The sequence below is a fragment of the Agelaius tricolor genome, unplaced genomic scaffold (genome assembly GCF_023055355.1).
Source record: "Agelaius tricolor isolate 1412-34295 unplaced genomic scaffold, bAgeTri1.0.p SCAF_7, whole genome shotgun sequence".
NCBI lineage: Eukaryota > Metazoa > Chordata > Aves > Passeriformes > Icteridae > Agelaius > Agelaius tricolor.
The window spans coordinates 18,281,780-18,304,427 of NW_027269267.1; the positions used below are offsets into that span (position 1 = coordinate 18,281,780).

At 40.3% G+C, this 22,648-nt stretch overlaps 1 protein-coding gene across 8 annotated transcripts in view; it reads right to left on the minus strand.

Annotated features, from left to right (window-relative positions):
- Positions 1–579: 579 nt before the first annotated feature.
- Positions 580–22,648, minus strand: part of GLRA2 (glycine receptor alpha 2) — a 121,513-nt gene continuing 99,444 nt past the window's right edge. For all 8 annotated transcript variants that reach the window (XM_071430497.1, XM_071430491.1, XM_071430495.1 and 5 more), the window contains one exon: positions 580–2,101. In XM_071430497.1, coding sequence (XP_071286598.1) covers positions 1,823–2,101 — 279 coding nt within the window. In that variant the 3' untranslated portion in view covers positions 580–1,822. The remainder of the gene's footprint in view (positions 2,102–22,648) is intronic.

Consider the following 22,648-nt stretch of genomic DNA (forward strand, 5'->3'; position numbering starts at 1 on the left):
ATATCTCTTTAGGGGAGAGAGAATAAATGCCTGAACTGGGCAGCTACAGTGTGTGTATTTGGGCCTCACAAGGGAAAGGCAGAAAACTGAATTCAGTTTTTAATTTGCTTTTAAACTATTGGTCATTCCCATGTCTATGAGGGGCACAGGTCGTCTCAGCATGTCCTTCAGCTCACCAAAGTGGTGAAGCTCTAACAAAGCCAGATGAAAGTTCAGGACACCCCCAAGCCAGGCACAGCATGTGTGCTGTATTTCTTGCTCTGCAGGGTTACTGTGAGAGGGGAGCAGCATCCCTCCTCCCCCAGGCCTGGCTCAGCACATACAAATGTTCTACAAATGCTCCCATCATATCCCAGACACACTTCTGACAGTCCTTGACATACTCCCAGGGGCTGCAGTAGTCCCTTTGCTGCAGGATAGACAGAAAAATTTGTTGTGCTAAGTCATGTCAGCAGAAGGCTGCTTTTCACCCTCTTTCTGCTGACAGAGCAGTGGAAGAGCTGGGCTGTGGCACGAACAGCCCTGCTGCTGCTGCTGCTGCTGCTGCTGCTGCTGCAAATGAAGAAGACAGTGAAGAAATGTTAGTACCACATTTAGCTTTATTGAAATTGAACAAATACCTTTTTTTTAATAAACCCTTTTACAGCAAGTGTAAAATTTTAATGTTTTACTCATCTTATGTTACAGGTTGTCTTCTTCCATGTAAGCAAAAATACCATCTTTTTTTCCTCTTTTTTAAATTTTTTTTTAAATTTTCTACTTTAAAACATGTAGCAAGGATTTGAATAACGCAGATCCGGCACCAAAAGGTAACAGGTTCTGAAAATCACAGTACAGTTTTAAAATTCTTAGGTTAATTAATGATATTTAAAATGATAGCCACTTTGAGTAAAGATATAAATTAGAGGTCTGTAAACAAGTTGTGTTTACCTATAGAGCTATTGACTGCAGCTACAATGAGAGCGATAATAGAAACTCAATGCTAAACTGAGCTACACCTTGGAGGAAACAAGTTCTTACTAAGTAGTGTGGTACAGGGTAGCACAATAGGTAAAATACAGTTTGGCACCTCAAGTTGCATGTAAAATCAGCAGAAATAAAATGGAGTAAGTGCACTGTCTCCCAACAGAAATAAACCGGGCAGTTTCACTGGTTTTGGAGTGTCAACTATCAAATAAATCACATGACACACAAGTTCAACCCCAAAATTACAATTCTAGTAAAGCAAGATAATATTAAAATACACACCCACAAGGATAGTAAAGTATAAATTCTTTTTTCCTTTTTTTTCCCTCTCCCCTATCAGTAGAAATAATTTACAACCCACAAAAGGACTCCTTGGTGAAACCACTACCTACAGACATGATCATGGAATGTAGCTCAGTAGACTTGTTTCAAATAGAAAGGCAACATTATCCTGAAAAATTTTGGTCCTCTTATAACTCACTGTACTGTAGCCACCACAGTCTCTTGATAGATGTTTTAGGAGAATTGTTTGTTTTCTGATTCTCTTTTGTTCTGAAAGGTAATATCTTGGTGATAAAGCTGGGTATAATTTGGCCCCGATTATAGATGTCTGATCGATGCTGAATCTGGAAGAACACACTAGGAGTACATAGGGGGAGCCTCTTGACTGGTCTCACGGCATATTTTGTCATGGAATTACTTTTCCTTCTACACTTCTTTTCCTCTTTGCTAATTTTTTCTCCAGTGTTCTGGGGGAGTGGGGAAGAAACCCTTAGTCCATATGACAGAATGACATTTCGCTGTTTATTTACATGTGGATCACTTTGGCTAAGAAGTCCTGGCAAACCAGAGCTGCCTATTTCTTGTGGATGTCCTCATGCCGTATGATTTTGTATGTAATCCAGTAAAAGATGTTGAAAATGAGGAAGGCGAGTGGGAACGCAGCACGGGATATTGTATCAATCCTTTTTGCACGGTCAACAAACTTCTTTTTGATGGAATCTGAATCCTTTGGTGGTGCTGGAGTTGGGTTGGGTGGTGTAGCCTTGACTGCTGTGCCATCTTTGACCTGGAGGCAGTGGCCCATGCCATAGCCACTGAAATTGAATCGGCTGTCACGAGCAACTTCATCTTCCTGCAGGATAAAGAAGACAAATGAGACACACAATCACCTGTCTACTGAGCATGCCATGTAGTTGAGTAGTTGAGGTGCACCCCTCCAAAGCACCTCAGCAAATTACCTGGTTGCACAATGATACAAAGTTTAGGTTTTAAAGACAAACAAGTTAAAAACCACATTAAAAATATGTGGAAATGAGGTGACTTCCAGTGTTTCTGAATCCGAGCTTTAATTTTTCTAACCATGTCTAAATCAAGTTCCCTGAGCAGCAAGCTGTATCCCAGCCATATAGGGAAGAGATTTGACTCTACAGGTTTATGTTGCTCTCCTTGAGCTTTCTGTGGGGAGGACACACAGTCATGTTGGTAGCAGGGTGTCTGCTCCAGCCAGGCTGAACTGAGTGACCCAGAGATCCAGGGGCCCAAGTTCATGCCAGTGGGTTTCCATTGCTCAGCCTCACAGCAGCCTCACAGCTCCATCTCAGACCTATGAAATGAGGTAGATCATGGTCCCTCCCTGCTCACAGGAGTGCTCTGACAATCAGTACTTCAAAGTGCACTGGGCACTTGGATTCAGTGGTAGCTGGGAGCCAGGTGCAGTAGCACAAGCTAATGTAGCATCACCCTGCAGAAATCCATTCTCTCTTGTCTGAGTGGGTGATATTTGTTTTTGGAGAGGTGAGTAACTACCATTGAACTTTATCACTATAATAACTGTGTGATGAAAGGCTTGTGACTGTGCTGGTAAATTCTCCCTGATGTTTCTCCTGTCTGATAGAACAATAATACACAAGTTAACAGTTGCTGGCTGCTCTCCATGAAGGATTCAAAACCAACAGACAAAGCAGCTCTATTCTTTTTCATTCCAGCAGGGATGAATTGTAAGTTCAGGAGCTTGTTCTAGTAAAGACCTTTTATTTGACTGACAGATGCTTCACTGTTGACTGAAAATAACCACTTCTTGGGTTGATAAGGAGCCCAATCCCTCATGAAGATATTTAATATCCTCATATCTCTTACCAAACCACAGCCTTCTGAACTTAACAGAAAATCAAAAACTGCAAGAAAAAAAGGCATCACAGCAGCAAGATATTGAATAATGAGTATATTGGCTGAACTTGGGGGTGGAAAGGGAGGATAATTTGCACCTATTCAGGATGTAAATCACTGCTCCTTCGCAGAAGAACCTCTTTCAATAGTAGCATTTTTCTCTCTCCCCAGCTCCAGGACTGGAATTGAATATATCACCCAACTTGCTGTCCTTACCTTGGAGCTGACACACAAAGGGGAATAATCAGTAGTGTGATTCAAGGCTACCAAATGAGAAATAGTCCCTCTGACTGCTCATGGCATTGGATGCTTATGGAAGGAGGGTAGGCAGTAAACAGTGCTTTGGAGACCCTGTCACTCCAGCATGAAGGTCCATTCTACAGTGAATCCATAAGCAGGTGGAAAATTGCACCATTGCAAGGCTGTTTGAGCACTTATCCAGGGCTTACAACCTTTCCATTTCAAAAGTTCACCATCATTAAGAAAAAGGATGGTCCTCTCCTTTTTCAATTTTATTTATTTGCAGTTTGCAGTAGCTCTGTGAAAACGCTGCTTGTCCTAGTGATTATAAGTATGTAAAATATTTTTAAAGATGAACCCACTGAGACCTAAGTTCTGGATAGCTTTATTAGGCAAGGCTTCTCTGGCATGACTTAATGACTTAATAACACTACAAGTTCCCCAGTAATACAGGGAGATGCCTTCCTCTCAGTGTTTTTCATTTTACTGAGTTTGAAGGATAAAATGCATGCCCAGGACATGAGAGGTGACTAAAAAGGGTAACAGATTTTCAGCAGCTGTGTTGCCATATGTAGTTCATTCATTTTTAAAAAATTTAATTTCTGTTGCTCCTGAGAGATCTGTGGGAAGAAAAAAAAGTACTGAGCTCAACGCCAGCTTGGAGAGTCCTGACTTCCACTGTGCCCTGGTGGATCACAGCTTTGTCACATGGGGCTGAGCAATTCATCTTCAATGTCACAGCCTTCCTTTTGAGTTTATGCTGTAGCAACTTGAGTGGGAGGCCATCTGACATTAGGGACAGGGATGTTTAAATCAAATTATTTTAGTTATTGAGCACCCAACCCTAACTATAAGGAGCCATTTATGTCCCAATGGGATTTAGAGCCCTGCTTTTCCAACCCAGACAGTTGTCTGTGCCACTGCTTTCTCACACAAGCCAGAGGGAAGCATGTCCAGTACCCACGATAGTTTTTTATTTAGGACTGCAGCAGATGGGATTTACCCTGAGTACAAGAGGTACAGCATTCACCTGGGGTATGAGGGTATGAGTGATACCCTCAGAGGTCAGTTTCCCTCTCTGCTTGAACAGATTTTAATGATTTTAATCTCCTTCTCCCTAACAGATCTCTGGATGAGTTTGTTACTGTTTTCCCAACATAGAGCTATTTGCTGGTTGCAAAAAAAAAAGTGTTTATGTAGGGTTTTTTAACCTTTATCAGAAAAAAACCCTTTTTCAAAGACTTAATAATCCATTAGGAGAACAGCATTGTCTTGCTATACCCATTTGTTACAGTGCCTGATATTATGCATTTACACAAACACAGCACTAGAGACACCCAAGCTGTCCCTGTTGGGATCTTTTAAGTGCCACCAGAAGCAAGGAAAGCCAGAGCCCTCACAGCCCCACCTCCTGCCCTGGAGATGCCACGGCTCCACAACCACCATGGGATTTTTAACTGGAAAATCCCCCAGGAGCAGAAGGAGCTCTGCAGCCTGGCATGTGCCTGCACTCTGAGCACTGCCAGGTCTCACAGGCAAGACCTGACCCCATCAGAGCTCTCCCACCTGACCAGACATCACCTGAAAGGCCTCAGGGGGTGAGAACTCTGCCCTTTCCAATAAAAGTGGCCAATAGTGTTGAAAGTTAACAATGAAACCCTGGAGATATGGAGACCCATGTGTCTGTGATAAGAGGATACTTTGGCCATGAGACTGCAGAAGTGGGCTTGTGTCCTTTTGGCCCTCTGAGGCCCTAAACTGGTTGCACCCAAAAGGAAGCAGAGGGGACAGAAAGGCTTCCTCCATGCTGCTGAGGGGAGCTGGGGAATCAGCCCAGGTGCTGGAGTTCATTGTCCATGCTGCTTGTGGGTTAGCTCACTCTGGGGTGGATCATACCAAAAGCTTTCTCCCAGAGAAATCTGCCCCCCTGGGAGCTGCTGCCACACTCTGCCATCATGAGCCATGTGGGGATACCTGGCCTAGAAACAATAAAACCCCCAGTGTGATTTACTTCAGCATTATGGATGTAGTTAAAAAAATCTGTCTCTAAACCACCATAATCCTATGACAAAACTACAATTTGACATTTCAGATAATCTTCCAACATCCTGTTACATATAAAGGACTTGGGGGAATATTCACAGAGAAAGAAAAACAAATTTGTACACTATACACAAAAGGATAAAGAACATTTTCTAAATTATAATTCAAAATGTGAGATGAAGAACTGACCTTAAGTGCTTTCCCTTAAGTAGTGGACATGTCTTCCTTTGACCTAGAGGTGAACTACTGCACAACTTACCTTGGGTACCTGCTGCTGGGGCTCCAAAATCACTCTTCATTCTCAAGGTCACACTGAGTTCATACCCTCTGACATATCTACCATGGACACCCATCCACTGACAGTCTTCAACCTGCTCTCTACCTTAGTCACTGCTAAAGTAGTCCAAGTGACTTTTTCAAACATCTCTATCATTATTTTAATCAGACTACACTTAAAACATATTAATTTTAAATGGGACAGAATCTCACTTGCATAAATCCCAGACTATTTATGTGTTTACAGATTTTAAAACCAAAATCAAAGAGCAGCTGGAAGCCACTGGACGTCAACTGGAGTGGCAGAATCCACTGCCATTGAAGTTATTAACTTTATCTTTCTAAAAGGATGTGAAGTTAGATGTTACATAAAACAGTCACAACTCCATCTGTCCTTGATTAAGGCACAGGGGAAAGGGTCACAAACTAGCATGAGAAACAGAGAATAAATTAATAGCAAGACGAAAGTGTTCTTTTGATAGTTTTCTTTCAGATGTTCACACCCTGAATATTTTAGAAGAATTATCCCTTGAAAGCTAATTATATTTTCTGAGATTTGGGCAAATACTTTCTATAGATACTTATTCAACAACATAAATTTATGACTATTGTCTTAGAATGTCATAATGAACAGGCTTAGGTATTGGCTTTAAACAATTTTCATTAAACAAGAATTACATATTTTTCTCATTTTTTAATTACCCTTTATGAATTTAGTGATTTTTTTGTGCTTTAAAAATTGATGACATTAAATCTTCTTGACTTACTTTTAGAGTAAGCAACATATAAATGGGGGTAAATACTTCTGAAATGGTTTTTGGTTTTCATTTTTGTAAAGCTTTTATTTCTACTCCATCAGGGCTATAATGTATTTCATACTACCACTTTCACACCAAAGCAATCAGAAATAGGAAAAACACTTTAGAAAATCTAGCCCATTCAATGCCTTCCATGCTCAGTACAATGCATTTTGTACAATGCATTTTGAAGTGCTTTGTCCCCACCACTTTAAAATGCTTATTGTTAGCATTGACTAAGTTTTAACAATGAGGAAAATGAGAGAGAGGCTGGCTTCAAACAGTATATTTAATTTACTCTCTGATGTGATTTATTCTTTTAATTTTGCTACTCTTTTTCCAACATATGGTGGAAAAACTATTTAAAAGACTATCTGGTTTAATTAAATTTCAAGGACACAGATGATTAATTTTAGGTATAGGATAGAGAACATCAGAGAAATTTTCCTTTTGGTATTCATAAGCACAAAGTTAGAAGCCCAGAATCAATTCAGACTTGAATGCAAAATGGAATCATTAGGGAGTAGACACCAAAATATCTTTGGAGATTTCATTCTTAAATCATCTTTACGACTTTGAGACACCTCCCATCTCTCATACGTTACATAATTCATAGTGTGGGTTTGCAGACAGTCATGCTTACATGGTTTCAGTTCTCAGGAGTCACTGAGAATGTGGACAAAGATAGTTCAGCTGAGAAGCACATTTGGACTTTCAAATCCCCTTTGGTTCCTCGCAGAAGCCTCTTACAAAATTCAATTTGATTCAATTCAATTGTGAGGAGATGAGAAGGAAGGTCCTTTCACAGATTAACTGTTTAAAAGGAGTTTAGGAGTCAGTGATCGATTTCATAACTGGGGGATTGGCTGGAGGGGATCTCTAAGAATCTGTGTGAGAAGCACTCAGAAGTAACTGAGCTGTAAATAAGCTGGGACAAAGGGTCCCAAGGGAAGGTACACAGGTGAAACAGGATATTCAAAGCAGACAGAACTAAGCCAGGCTTTACAGAAGGAAATATTTTTGCTCACACCATGTTTGTGAGCAAAAATATTTCCTTTTAGAAAAAAAGATGAGTGACTAAGTAACAAAATAGCAGTAAATAAAATGCAGGGTTGATAAGTGCAAGGTAAAGCATTGCAGAAGATAACCCTAATTACATACAGATGATAGCGGGCTCAAAATGTTGTTTTTTCTTTTCCTTGTTTGTGAGTTTGGGAAATTACTACATATATGATTCTGAGATTAGTCCTCTGCTAAACAGCAGTCAGGAAATGGGCAAACAAACAGAAAATACCATTCTGCCATTTTATCTACTCACAGAGTGATCAGTTTTTGGACAGATAGAGGTTTTTCTGGCCACTCAATCCTAGTGAAGACATAGCAGAAGTAGATAAAATACAAAGAGGAGCAGCAAGGATGGTAAAGGCCTTTTATTTTGTATAAGGAAGAAGAAAAGAGATGAGATCTCATCTTAGAAAAGCTGTGTTTGGAAAGTGATATCACAGGATGCTGACAAACTTCTCTGATTTCTTACAGCCTGAAAAGCTCTGGATGTCAGCTCACCTATGCCAGATGTCATTCCCACTCCTTCTTAATCCAGACTTCAGAGGAGCAGAAGGTGATGTAAAATTGTCACCTTCTCACTTCAATCCTGCCCAAACTATAGACTAAATACTTTCCAGAATTTGGTTTAAATATAGTTTTTTCTAAATATTCACCAAGATGTTTAATCAAACACAGTCTCTGGCTAATCCTACTGCAAGATGACACTCCATCAGGACCCATCATTCTGCATGTGACAGTGGTATTCACCCTGTTCCTGCCTCTCTTAACAGCAATTTTCCTGCTCACTGGGGTTTGCTTTTGCTCTCATTTGAACCCTCGTGCCTTATGGAGTCTAAGTAAAACAGACCTTGTACTATAAATAGGCATTTTAATTAATGGAAGTGAAATTGGTCATTGTTATCTTTGGTGAGGGTTTCCAATGCACAAATTTAGGCTTGTTTTGGAAACCTGTGTTTAGTAGTATGGTCTGTCTCCAATAAACAGCAAAAAAGTCTCTGAAGCATGAGTGATTTACTTACACAGTCTGTAAGAACAGCAAGTGAACTGTTGTTAATGCAATAATGAAATGGTAGTTAATGCAGCTTCGCCCTTTTCAAGTAGGAATTGAACATTATCCAACTGAAAGAGTAACATAATTTAAACATGTTGTGAGCAAAAATATTTTCCTGCCCTGAAATATCTATAAGTAGAATCAAATTTTTTCAAAAATTGCTTTAATATTAAAGATTATACAGTTGGTAAGGGTGAGTGGTTTGCCAGAAAAAAAAAACAAACCACTTTTTCTTTAGTAAAGAAAGGCTTCTGTCTCTAAATTTTGCAAACACAATTAATGAAAATTTCTTAATATATTTCAATTTTTATATTTAATATGACGAATGTTTTCATTTTAGGGGAGGGAGAACCAGATGAACTACTGCTTTGCAAAGTGCCATAAATGTTATGATAGGGAGTCATTCCTCCTAAAAAACCAGTAGATTGATTCCTGACACAGTCTTAGTTGCTTGTTTCCCTTTATTTTAAAGGAAGGTTATGCCTTAAAATATTCAGATAGAGTGAGTCTTATAAGTATAATTTGACTGGATATTAAATTCTATCAGGACTGTAAAGTCAGGAGACTTGACTGCTCTTGGATAACTTCTGCTAGTCTCTCTCCAAAGAAAGAAGAGGTTGGCCACTTTATCAGTGGGAATGGCACATTATTCTGTTTTACATCAGACAAATACATGGTGGTGACCTAGATTTGAAGGATAATCTGCTCTGACCAGAAGTCTGTTGGATAAAGGGCAACTGACTTCTGCTCATTCTGTCTGCATGCAAGGCTGAGTAAAATGCAAAGCTGGTGTTTAAATACGTGACTATTTCAGCTAGAACATGAAACAGCTCTTAATGTGCACATCAAACTAAACAATATCAAGCAAGACTACATTAGCTAAAATTTTAGATGATCAAAAACCTGAAACACCAATGGAAATGTACCTAAAATTCACTTCTTCCGTTTTCTCTTGCTTTCTGCAAGATGTCTACATCAGGAGAGGTGAGCAGACTCTCACCTTCCTCCTTTCAGCAGTGTTCAAGCCTGAGCCTCAGACTTCAGCTCTCTCCCTCCTTGAAACCTGCTGCAGGGTCAATATCACAGGACAAGGGCACAGGGTGTCCCCAGGTGGGTGACAGGCATGGGGGAGCTGCCACAGCAACATGTGGGACACCCCTGCCCAAATACCCCAGTCACAAATACCTGAGCTACCCTATCAACAGGACTTTTCCCATCAAGTTCTCTGGTCCTTTTCTCAAAGCAGATTTAAATACATTGGGGAGGATGATTTTTATCACACCTTTGTGAAATTTCTCAGTGCTTTCTTCTTTAACTGCAATTATTCTAGGAGACTTTGCTAGACCACTCCTGTGCCCTGGCTGTGCCATCTCAGAGTTCCTGATTAGTCAGTCAGTCAAAATTAAAAAAGAAATAGATGTACACACAGGGCCCATAAACAACACTCATGATTGGATTCATGCAGATTACTCTCAAGAACAATATATTGCTGGCATGTTTCATGGCTCAGGTGTTGGTTGCCTCAGCTCCCCCATTCCTTGGGGTGATGTGCAGCCCATCCTGCAGCCACTGTCCTCCCTGCCTGGGCCAGGGTGGGGATGAAGTGCTGGGGCCTGAGGCATCCCCACCCCTTGCTGAGGTCTCCTGCTTGGTGCCAGGAAGGAGCAGAGGAAGGGACAGCAAAGGGAAGGAAGAGGAAAAGGATTTTTGCCTCTCTGGTGGTGGACTCTCACTTTCAAGCCATTTTCTACAGCAAACACCCAGAATGAACCCCAGCAAATGCAGGCAGAGTTTACCAGGGCTGTCTCAGACATTCATGCATTTAATTCATGCAAATACTGAACAAAATGAATTAAATATTGCAAATTGCATTAATAATTTAAATTTTGTAGCTAAAAATAGTCAAGAATATTTGAATAATCTTAAAGTGTTCACATGCAAATTTTATAAATTTAGTCAGGGGAGGCTGTGGGGGGCACTTTGTTTCTGTCATTATTTTTGGTTTTGGGTGTTTTTTGTTCCTGAAGGGATAAGCCTTTCTTTTCCAGTTATCAGTTCTTAATACCAGGCTTCCAATAAATAATGTTTTGGGGTTGGTTTCATTTCCTTATCTTCTATTACACAAGTTACTCTTTCTGGCTTTCCATATCATTTATTTCTTGTTGTTATTCAAGATCTCAATCTGGATTTCTCTAGCTATTCTTGCACAGGCCCAAAGCATCATTGGCTTAAATAAAAAAATAAAAAAATTGCCAGTTATCTGCCCTTCAAACTTGCTTCCAAAAGAAATTGTTGCATCTTAGAAACATCTTGACTGTTTGAATGTATTAGAAATTTACTACACATATAGACTTCTGTATTTTCATTTTTTATTTGCTTCTGTGAGGGTTGCTCTATAAAATTCTGGTGTTATTTATTCTCAGGAAAATAAACATTCATCATGAGGTAAAAATCAATGACACTCAATGCTACAGCAACTTGACAGTGCAATCTCTACATGGAATTATTGGGTGTTTTTTCTCATCTGGTAAGTAATAAGCCCACAAATTCTAGAAGGTCATTGGAAGTACGCATACAATGGAAATTAAATAATATTTAATTTAAAATGGGTTTGATGGTTTTTCTTTTACTGTGTATTACACACACACACACACACACACATATACACACACATGCAGTCTGCATGCACCCACCATGGAGATATATGAACCTGCATATAGGTGTGGGCAACTACTTAATCTAGTCCTCTAATGTATTCCCTGAAGGCATTAGCTAGTGGCAAGTTCACCTACTGAGAACATTTTTATTCTATTTTAAGATTAAGGGCACTCTCCCGAGAATTTATTAATTATTAAATTTTAATAACTTCTCAAAATGCTAACTTTACACTAGCTTTCCCCTGCAGTAGTTCTGAGGAGCAAGAATACAGATCACACAGGCAGTGGTCATTAAACCTTCCCAGTCCTCTCTACCCATAATAGGCTCTTTGGTGGGATGCTGACATTTTTCCAGGAGGACCATCTGCCCAGACCAGTAACTAAGCAACAGATCTCCTGGTGATGGCCTTTTATTACTTGGCAGAAGTGATACAAGGATAACCTGAAACAAGAGATTTAACTGTGTATGAGAGAAGTCAGTACTGAGAGGTACAAACAGATGAAATATGGAAGCACTGGAAAAGGTGTTCTTCAGAGAAGATCTCAGATGCTTATCTGAACTCAAGTTTTGTTCAAGAATATCAAGGAAAACAGGAGAATAACTCTCTGGTTAATTTACCTAAAGGACAGCTCACAAAGATAGCACAAAATAAAGGGTTGCTATGCCAGCAGCCTTCTGAGACATGCATGTTGTATGTTTCATCTGTTATGCCCTGGAGTGATTCTAAAACAGTGTTTGCAGTGCCAGAGCTCTGGAGAAGCCTGTCATGAGGTACATGGAAGAGGTCAGGACTCACTGTGGCTGCCTGAGCTTCCTGACCTTGAGGTTCCACTTTTGAGAAGGGATGGCACCAGGGGCAGGATGGAATTCAGGACACATGCCAATAAGCCAAAGAACAAAGCAAAGCAGGAGCACCCTGAGAGACAGGGAGATCTGGCAACTCAGGTTTCTACTTCCCTGAGCATCCAAGAGCTCCATAAGTAGCAGGCAGGAGCAGACAAGAGGTGTTTGGTGACAACCTACATTCTGCACAGTAGGATATCACACACACTGTACAATCAGAATGGGTGGGCATTAAACTGATTTGTTGTCCTCTGAGCTGGAAACACGAACGGGGTCTTAGAACCCCTAATGTGAAACACAGGAAAGTTGATATCTACTCTTGGTCTTTTGCTTCCCTGTCTGCTTATTTCTGTGACTGTCTCTTCTCTTTTTAACTCCTTTTTAACTTTTTTTTCTCTGACACATTTTGCCTCCCAGACCTGTTTTTGCCTACCTCCTCTTTGATGCTTTCATCCTCACTGTTTTCCTTATATGTGGCCCATACCTTTTGCTTGCAAAATTCAGTTCCTTCCTTAGGTCCTATCTGCTGTGGCCCCTTCTGCTCTTAGCAGCTAAATTATCTTCCTCCAAAGAAAAGGCAAGCCATAAAGTAGAACTCCACCTTGGCAAGACCACCTCTAAACTGATAGGTGTTACTCCATTTTTTAAGAGTAGCCAGGAATTAGATTTTGTTTTCTTTTGTTGGTGTTGGGGTTTTTGTTTGGTTTTGGTTGTTTGTTTTTTTTTTTTAATTAAAACCATCTGCTTTTGGAAATCCACAGAGTTGATAATCGCTCAAAGAGTTTCCAGTACCATAAAGCATTTTGAAATGTGATGCTTCTCATTTGATCTACTGCTCATGACACACAGCCTGTCCCATTGCTGGCACAGAAAGCTGAGGATCACCAAGTGCGTGGGCCCATGCAGCAATCTGTGACTGTGTTCTGACCACCCAGAATATGCAACAGGAACGTTTTGGAGGCTTTGGAAAATGATCATGAGTGCTGCAAAACCAGCAAATGGAATTTTGTTTTTATTCTAAGTTTAAAGCTCAGTAAAAAGAGTTGTTGTTTTTGCATAATACATGTTCTAGTCTACTGAAAAGTGAGTAATGTGGTAGTATATGCAAATAGTAAGAGATTAAAGACTTGGCATGCTCTGGAATACTCCAATGACATGTCCAATCACAGCAGTACCATCTGCTTTTCCTTATATGTGCTAAATTTATAACACTCTGCTAATTTCTGTAAAAGTTTACTTACCAGTTTCAGGAAATTATACTTAACAGAATGCAATATTTGGGTTTTGTGACTTACTGTTAGCAAACAGTAAAAGCCTCTTCAGTTACTCATCTCTTAGACAAAGGACTTTGGAAATCAATAACATTGATTATGATTCTTAACCCTGAAGGAATGGCAGTAATTTGCAATTCAAATGTTAATTTCCTAAGTTTTTGCTCCCATTCAAATTTTGACGGACCCAAAGGCAATTAGACTTTCACCTGGGACCTGGAAACCACTAAAACGCAAGTCTGGTATTGTACAGCTAAATTAAAATTAATTCCTTCTGTTTGGAATGGAATTTTTAGCAGGTTGCTTAACTGTAAATTCTCTTCAGGCAGTGATCAGTTTTACCCAGTACTGACTGCACAATATTGGCAACATCCCCCTCATAATTGCTCATTGACACTCTGAGATATAGGAAAATAGAAAACCAGGCAAGGAAAGGCTCCCTTCAATGGCCATCTGGGGTTTCCATGAGTGTTTTGCCCTGTTGGCTTCACAGCTGGATGTTTTACTGATGACACTGGAGTTCATTTAGGGTGTCTCTGCATGGTGCTGTGCTGAATGATTTCTTCCCACAGGATGAAAGGCTGAGTTGTCCCTTCTTTGGGTCTGAAGGGAGCAGGTATTTCAAAGTGTGAGACCATTGAACCATCACCTGAGGGGACAGTGGTCTAGAGGATATTTTAAACATGTTTCACACATTTAAATAGATGGTTTCAGCTTGCCAGTTTTGGAATGGATCCTAAAATAGAAGTCACTATAAAGAATAAAGCAATTTGTTTTGGATGATTAAGAGAATATGGCTCATATATCCAAGGTGTGACAATTCCAATCACATCTTCATTTCAATTTACAGGAAAGAAATAAACTAGGCTTCATTATTGTTCATACTGCTGGCGCTATATATTTGACATGATAATCTACAGTATTAGTCAGTAAATTGACTCACTGGACTGCCCTTGATCATATGCTCCATTTTCTGCTCAGCAGGGCTCTCTCTAACAGCTATATATAACCAGGGAGGGAAAGGAAAGAGCGGGTTCTCTCTTAGATCATTATAAAATGACGCCGCGTTCGGTTTCCCTGGTGCTTCAAAGGTTACAAGTGATGTGATCTTTTCACCGTCACAGATAATACATGGCTGCTGTTTGTCTGACTTGTCAGCTCCTCACACAGAAATCCAATACTTCCCTCTTGTCACATATTCATTTCAGAAATGTGCTCTCTTGCAGGCCTGAAATGCACTTGTCTCTGTATTCCTATCTGCCAGGTTTCAAGTCTTGCCTTGTGTGGACCCTCCTCGTCATACCATGGTTGTCACATTAGCAACCCACATGAGTACTTGCAGCAAATGTAAAATGTCCTGAATGTAATTAAAATTCTGCATGCTTTCTATTAAATAACCTAAATCATTGTGCGTCATAATCCATATCTCTGTTCTTCTGCCACTGTTTTAAAATGTCTGAATTACTGAGCTAATTGCTCAGGCAGGTTGTTTTTAGACTGTATAATGCATTTATAGCTTATATATCTCTGTCAAAATAAGTATTGGATTAATCTTGGCTCCTCATCTACATGTTGAGAAATTGCTTCCTCAGTCCAGACAGAAGTTAAAGTCTGGGACAGCCTCTAAAAGGGGCTGAAGGGCAAAGGGCAGCTGAGAAAGAATGAAATCCCACAAACAGAAAATCAGGCATCTCAGTAGAAGATTGGCATGAGTTACAAAATACAAACCTGTGTAGCTGTATTTCAGCAGCATATCTGCAGCTGTAATCTGTGTTGCTGCAGAAGGAAGGGGAAGCAAACACTGTTAGGACAGAAAGAGCCTATTACTATTTCTGTCCAGAATGGTAAATTGTTCAGAGACTTTTTTACTCACCTTTGCTCCAAAAGTACTTGCAAGTCAAAGAGAATTACAGGATGTAAATTGTAAATACTCAACTGTGGGTCAGCACATCTACAAAAAAGATATAATTCACACTCACACTCTCCTTTAGGAGCAATCCCTGACAAATCTCTTTTAAACTCACTCCTGATATACTGGGCACGTTACAGAGGAATGTTTAACAGCACTGATTAATATTTTCAGCGACTGTAAATTGTCCAGTGCATTGCCTGGTGCTGGCTCTGCCAGCTGGCTCTCAAGGGCTCTTCTGGTCCCGTTCCCTGCCATCCTACAATTCTGTATTTGTAGTCTGAAGAACAGAATAGAAATCAATCACTGTCCAGGCCAAACAGCTTCCTCTAAATTGTAAAGCTTTAAAAATGCAAAGAGGCTAAAGTCTAAGCCTCTTTGCTTCAAGGGCTTGAAAGCTGCCAGCAGAAAAGATCCCCAGATTTATATGGTACCAATTCCTAAGACATCTTCACTCTGAAATTGAAGGCAAGGAGGGAAGACATGGTAAAAGAAAGGTCAAAACTTACATCCCACCATGTCATACTGATTACCCTTTGGGCACCCCTGTACCCCTGGGGTATGCTGCTTTTGGCTAAATGCCTTTCTATCTCCCCTCAGATGAATGAGACCTCACCATGGGAGAATGGGGTTCATGTTTCATAGCTAAAGGAGGCAAATATTTGACAGACTCACAAGAGTCAGGTGCGGCAGCAAGGAACACACAGCGGTGACAGGAAAAAAGTGAGGTGCTGAGAACACTGGCAGGTATGCCACATGCAATAAAAACATCACTAAGCTTCACATGGGCTTCAAAAAATATTCATGGAATAGCAGCTGTTAGATTCAAATACAGCATCTGATGAAAAAGATCTGTTGTCATGATATAAGTCTGATATTCAACCCCAGCTACGCAAATACTCACAAGAGAACTCACCAAAGAGGAAAGCAGTAACAGTACAGAGAAGTGTGACAAAAGCAGCAGTCTCCATGCATCAAGAAGTAAAATTCAAATAGATTATTTTTACAACAAAATAACACAATATAAGCCGCAAGGGAAAGTGAACAAAGATCAAAGAGCAAATAAGAGACAGGCAACATAAACAGGCATCCCCAGTATCTAGAAGTCAAGGAACAGCAGCATACAGCACCAGAGCATCTTAAAAGAGCTGTCATGTCTTTGGGGAAAAACATTTTTGTGCAAACTTGAAAAAAAGGAGTATTTACATTTAGGAAGCAAGACAACATTTTCTGTGCCTGAAAAAAGCTACCCACTCTTGACTATTTTATTATTTTTTCTTCACATTCCTGTCCGGTTCCCAAGGAAAAAAGTACATTTTGTGTCTCCATTGCATGAACATCTAGCACAGGTAACAGTTACCCCATTAGCAAAAAATATAAAACTGACTCCACTAGAGTTCATGACAGACAAATCTAGGACATCTTCAAGATAAGGAACAAAATGTCAGTTCTCAAAGACATTTTAAAAGAGAACTGCAACAGCTAGATAGTCAATTGCTTTTACATAAAGTCTAAAGCCAAGGTGAAGGTTTGGAACAGCAGCAATGACTTAGTGTTTAATGATTTCCTTTTTAAATGTTTTTAATTATGAGAGCAAATAATCTTGTTTTCCCCATTGCTTTTTCTTCTTTGCCTGAGCTAAGGAGCACCAGTCACCCCCCATCCACCATCAGAGAAACCTGAAATGGCAGAATGAAATTGTCTTGTTCTAAATCCCTAAATGTGCTGATTTTGTTCCTGCTATTGTTTGTGTAATTGTGCAAACAGAAATACATCAGATAAGGAAAGAAAACTAGCGCAACTGTCTCCCCTCCTTTGTCTTTCAAGCCTGCCCTCCTTGCAGGCACAGTCACTGAACTCAGGGTTACTTTGCTCATGACAAATACCCACCAAACATGTGGATGTGCACTACAGTTTGCAAAGACATTAGTCATCCTGTTTGCTTTCATCTAATGCAGAGCTTTGGTCATTTCTATCTTTGGATTCACCTCACACCAGATCTTCCTCCGCTTCCAATACCCTTTTCCCTCCCAGCCTGCACTCCCATTGGCTCCAGTGGCCATACATACTCCTAATCTCACAAGTGATGCAGACCTAATATGAACAACTCATAGCAAGTTTTAAAAAAGTATTTTAATAATTCATGAATCATCACATTGAACTGACTGCTCTATCCATAAATAGCAAAGGCTGCTCATCACAAAAATACCACCTCTGGTTTAGAAAGTCCTTGAGCTGCAAAGTCCTGGAGCCCAGGAGGATGCACCAAGGACAGATTGCTGTCACACAGAGCTTCCCATCAAGGCAGAGCCCTGGCCCAACACAGGACAGCCTTCTTGGAGTTTGTGATCTCCAGATGGAGCTTCCCACAGCACAGAGATATGGCCAGCTGCTGAACAACTGCCTCATGAATTTCAAAGCTACACTGGCTATTTAACTCAAAAGTCCAGATAATGACCCAAATAAATGTTCCAACCAAATCCTTTCATTTTATCACTATAATGCTGCATGTTAAGATTGAAAGGGTGACAAGTCTGTTTTTCCTAAGATGTAAACCTGAAAATAAGAATCTAAATTCAATGTTATTCCTTTCCATAGGCATTACTAAAATGAGTGTTTATAAGCATTTAAAAATAATCTGTAATGGAGATATATCTTATTTCTGATAAGAATCCAGTTTTATGGGGTCCATGATAAGAAATTAGACTGTTGCTAGCTAGAAAGGTAAAGCTGAAAACAAATGCTACATGAAAAACACAGTGGGTAGGTTGGAAAACCAAAAAACAGCTTTGCAAATGAGGATGAGCATCTAAGCTCATGCTTGGTAGGAAACAGATGAGAAGTAATTAACAAAGAAGCTATATGGAGCAATAATTTTGAAAGTAGCAGATAAATTTTAAAATCCCTAATCCTCTTTAATTTTGCTTGAGAATTCATAGCTGGAAATATTGGTGAGGCTACCTGGAGTGAGAAGCATGATACCCAACTGTAAGATGCTCAAAAGGAGAACCAGAATTAAAAAATTCAGGGAAACTGAAGCCTGGGCATGGCAGGATATGCCAATATATGGGAAAACTGGCAATTACTAAGCAGACAGGCACAAAAGAAATCCAGAGACCTCTGTGGGAAATACAGTGTAAAGCTAATAGAGGGAGAATAGTATCTAAAATAAGTTATTCCACTTCTGCATTTTGGTCTTGGACACACACACATACACACACACACACACACACACACACACACACACACACACACGTGTGTGTGTGTATGTTTGTTCCAAATAAATGCCTTGGAGGTATTTGTTTGTACCCCAGGAGGGACCTGTCTGAAGGAAGATCAACTGTCATTATGGTCAAACAAGGAAACTGCAGTCAAATCAGTGCATAATTTGCCTCTATTCCTCTGGAAGGGATGAGGCAAGAGCTTGTAAATATTGAAAGAAAGGCCATTGTCTTCTGCAAGAGCCACTGGAAGGTTATAAGTAAAACCCATATAACTTATTAGTAGGGCAGGAGAACTACTGAACAGGAGCACATAGTGATTTTTCAGAAGACCTGACTATCCACTCATTGGTGTATACACCACCCATTTTGGACATGCAATGAAGCACTTGCACCAGACAAATACCCCTTAATTCATCTAACTAGGTGTGTAATGGTGAAAAAAGAACATTAGCATCTTGAAGGATTTACAAACAGAAGTTACCAAGGGCTGTAAAAGAGCATCCTGTGATGCACAAGTTCTCTCTATCTCACCAGCCTGTAGTGGCATCATGCTTTATTAGACTTGCTAGAATTTGTCTTCCTGTGAGGATCGGCACACAAAAAAAGCCTAGAAGATGAAAATTCTGCTGATGGGGCAAATGAGTAGACTTGGTGCCTGATCCCACTGAGGAAGTCAAAAAGAAAGCTGGCATAAGTTAACAGACAAAAGATAGATAAATTTCATGGAAACTTTGTGCTAGAGAGTGCCAAGGCTGCTACTTGCAGATGCCTGTAAGACTTTACTTCCTGAAGAAGAAATACACAACTTTCTTCACTAGAATGGTGTGCAAGGTCTCACATTTGTGCAACTTAGATAATCTCTAATGAACAGAGTTTGTGATCTTTATTCTAAAGTAGCTATTCTTTTGACAGATGAAGATTACAGAGAACCTGAAAGCAAGTCTCTACCACCAGCAGGCTTGGGAAGGCTTAGCAGAAAAAGGAATGAGTCACAGGCAAAGCACTTCCACATGACTAGCAGAAAGGGTTATATCACAACACACATGGAGAACCACTTGAAGAGAATGAGGTGAAGCATGAAAGCAAAGGTGTCATGTCTCCTAAGAATCTTGTCATGTTACTGCAGAGAAAATAAAACCTTGGACCCTTGGTGAAAAACTTGCACTTATGCAAGTGGATTATTTGTATGTACAAATGCACACACAGTATCTGTTTAAAAAATTACATATATAAGTTAGAAATTAAATGACTTTAAGAGTCCTTGCTCAGAGAGAAGTTACAGGATCAGTGCAGAAATTCACAGGTAGGATTCTGGACTTCTGGCACCTCATGTGTATTGGCAAACACAGCAGCATTTCCTGACCTTTCCAATCTGTTTCTCCAGGAGCTAAAAACACTCTGACATGCTCAGTATGCCAGATATATTCAAGCAGCCACTGGAAAACAGAGCTTTTCAATAGTAAGTCCTTCTTGACATTGATCCAGCTGTAGTGAAGATGTGGAGTGTGGGAAGAGCCAGAGGACAGCTCTGAGAGACCGCTGGGAGCTCACAGAGAGTGGAAGTGAGTAAACTTTTAGTGAGTGACTTATGGTTTGGCTTGGCATGGAGTTTTCAGGTGTTCCCAACTCGAAATAAGTCTTTTTGAGGACTCTGGCAAGACTCAGCAACAAGTGCTCAGAATATGTAGGGTTCCAATGTGTTAATTCCTTCCAGTGCAACTACCCATAGCCCCCTCCTCATGTTGTAGAAAAGAAAATCTCCTTCCTCACCTATCCTATCCATCTACTCCCAGTAACACGCAGTGCAAGATTAGTGTTATCCCCCACCAAAAAAAAATACCCAAACAAAAATGAAACCCACAAAAACCACCAACAAAAAACCAACCAACCAACCAACCAACCAAACAAATTAAAATATTGGGCTACAAGAGAAATACCCAAGTACAATTTATCATACTGTAGTAAATAGCATCTTTCTCCAGCAGTAGATAAAGAGGAATAAACACATCTGATCATTAAATCAAGCCACATGTGTCAGAATCAGGCTCTGAGTAATCAGTTTGCCATAAGAAAATCTGTCAACTTGAACAGGAATGACTATAAACAAGGCTGTTTTCCCCCAGGAAAAAAAAAAAAAAGGTGAAGAAATAAATTATTTCAACACTACTTTTTTAAAAGTACTGTAAAAACTGGATTTTACGGGAACCCGTGAAGTTTTTCAGACTTGAGAGAGAATGAGCTTTCAGCAGTCTGGTTAATACAATTTGGTTTTGAACAATGCCATTTGGACAACATCATTACAGAATGCTTCACAATTAATTACATTCAAACAGCAGCTTCTATCCCCTGTGGAGAAGGGGATTAATTGGGTCAGATGTAAATATGCATTTCATGGATCCTACTGAACACTTGCCCATCTCACCAGTTTCCATGTAATTTGATACAACTGGTGTAGTATGCTCTGGAGATCCATAGGGCGAGCAGGGCTGCTAGTGAGGGTAGTAATACATGGATACAGAGTGCTGGCATTCTCAGCCTGCATTATGCTTGGCTCTAGCTGCTCAACCTCTTCACTCTCTTGTAGAAATACTAATTTATATTTACCAACACTGAAATATTTTTTTTTTTTCTGTTGAAAATGAGGCTTGGGACAGAACTCAGAACTGATATGAAGCATCATGACAGATGCCTGACAATGATGGATCAGAAACTGCTCCACTCCTGGTGTCTTCACTTCCTCCATTGGAAAGAGGACCTGGCCATCACTGCAGTGAGAAACCCTGACACCAAGGCCTTACTGGGTGCTGACTCTGGCCTGGAAAGAGTCAAGATAAGCTACCTACAAGGAAAGAAAAAAGGAGCCAGTTTGGGGTGAGGTTGTCTCCCATGCTGCCTAAGCCTATATCTTGGGATTGTGATAGTTTTTCACTCTCTGTCTGGAGTCTTGGGTAGGGCAGCTTAGGTTAAACATACTCCTTCTGAAGTTTACTTTCCTTATATTTTTTATCATTAACATATATTTGACAATTTTATCACTGCTTTTTTTTTTTTCCCATGAAATTAAGTGGGCCAGAACACCTTCAATGAAAGAATCACCATTTTCTAAAATAATCTGGAAAACAAAAATCTGGTTGTTGTAGTGCACTAAATAGCTTATTTAGTTGGTATTTTTACCCTGGTGATGGGAAAATTTTACTGGGTATGTGAGGTCATGTGGACCGTTTATTCCCCCTTTCTCAGCACATGGTTTGTACCCATACCCCCCTCCCTTAGTGGTCTGTCCCACAGGTGGCCCCTCCCCTTGCCCTGCCCTAATGTTATCCCATTGGCCACAGTCTGCTTTCCCCGCCCCATCACGTGGGGCATAAAACCCTACGGGCAGGCGTGCTTTGGGCTCTTTGCTTCCTGGGTGGTTGCTGCCACCGGCAGGGTCCTGTCTCAAGCTAATAAACTGGATACACATCTCCATGTGGCAAAGAGCGCTTCTCGGCTTTTACCTTCAGTCTATGCAATTCCATGTGGGCTTTAGTCCTGAGCAAGCCGGATCTGGATTTATATTAGCCCAGAGAACCACGGATTTATTGTATCTGGTGCCTGAGGCAGATGCTTCTTGAAAAGCTACTTGTTGCTTTAAAGCTTCAAAATAAGAACATTTCCTGTCTCTTTCTAACTTCCTTTGCCCTATTTTCAGTTTGCACTCTCCCCTAGGTATAATAAGAAATAAGACATTTGCACCCAGCTGGAGCGTACCTTTCATGAGCTGGAAAACTGCAGAGTTTTGGTGTGTCTCCTGCTGTTCATGAGTAACTTCCAGGACAAACGCACTTGAGTGAAGTGCAAACTTCAGTCTCTAAGGCTTGTCAGTTCAGAGCTGATTGTCTCAGCCACTGCATGCTGGGTAGGTACAAGAGAGGACTCAGAGTCTCTAAAGCAAAGTTCCACTACTGAGCAAACAAGAAAAAACTATCCAGTACTCCTGACTTTTCCAGTCCTACCTGTCCCATGTGGTACGGCACACAGTCACTTCATCACCCTAGACTGGAAATACTGTAATATTTCTGTTCTGTAGCTTATGTGCTGTTCCTATCCTATTAGACCATAAGGAATAATTTGTTTAAGTATTTGGAAGCTGGGCA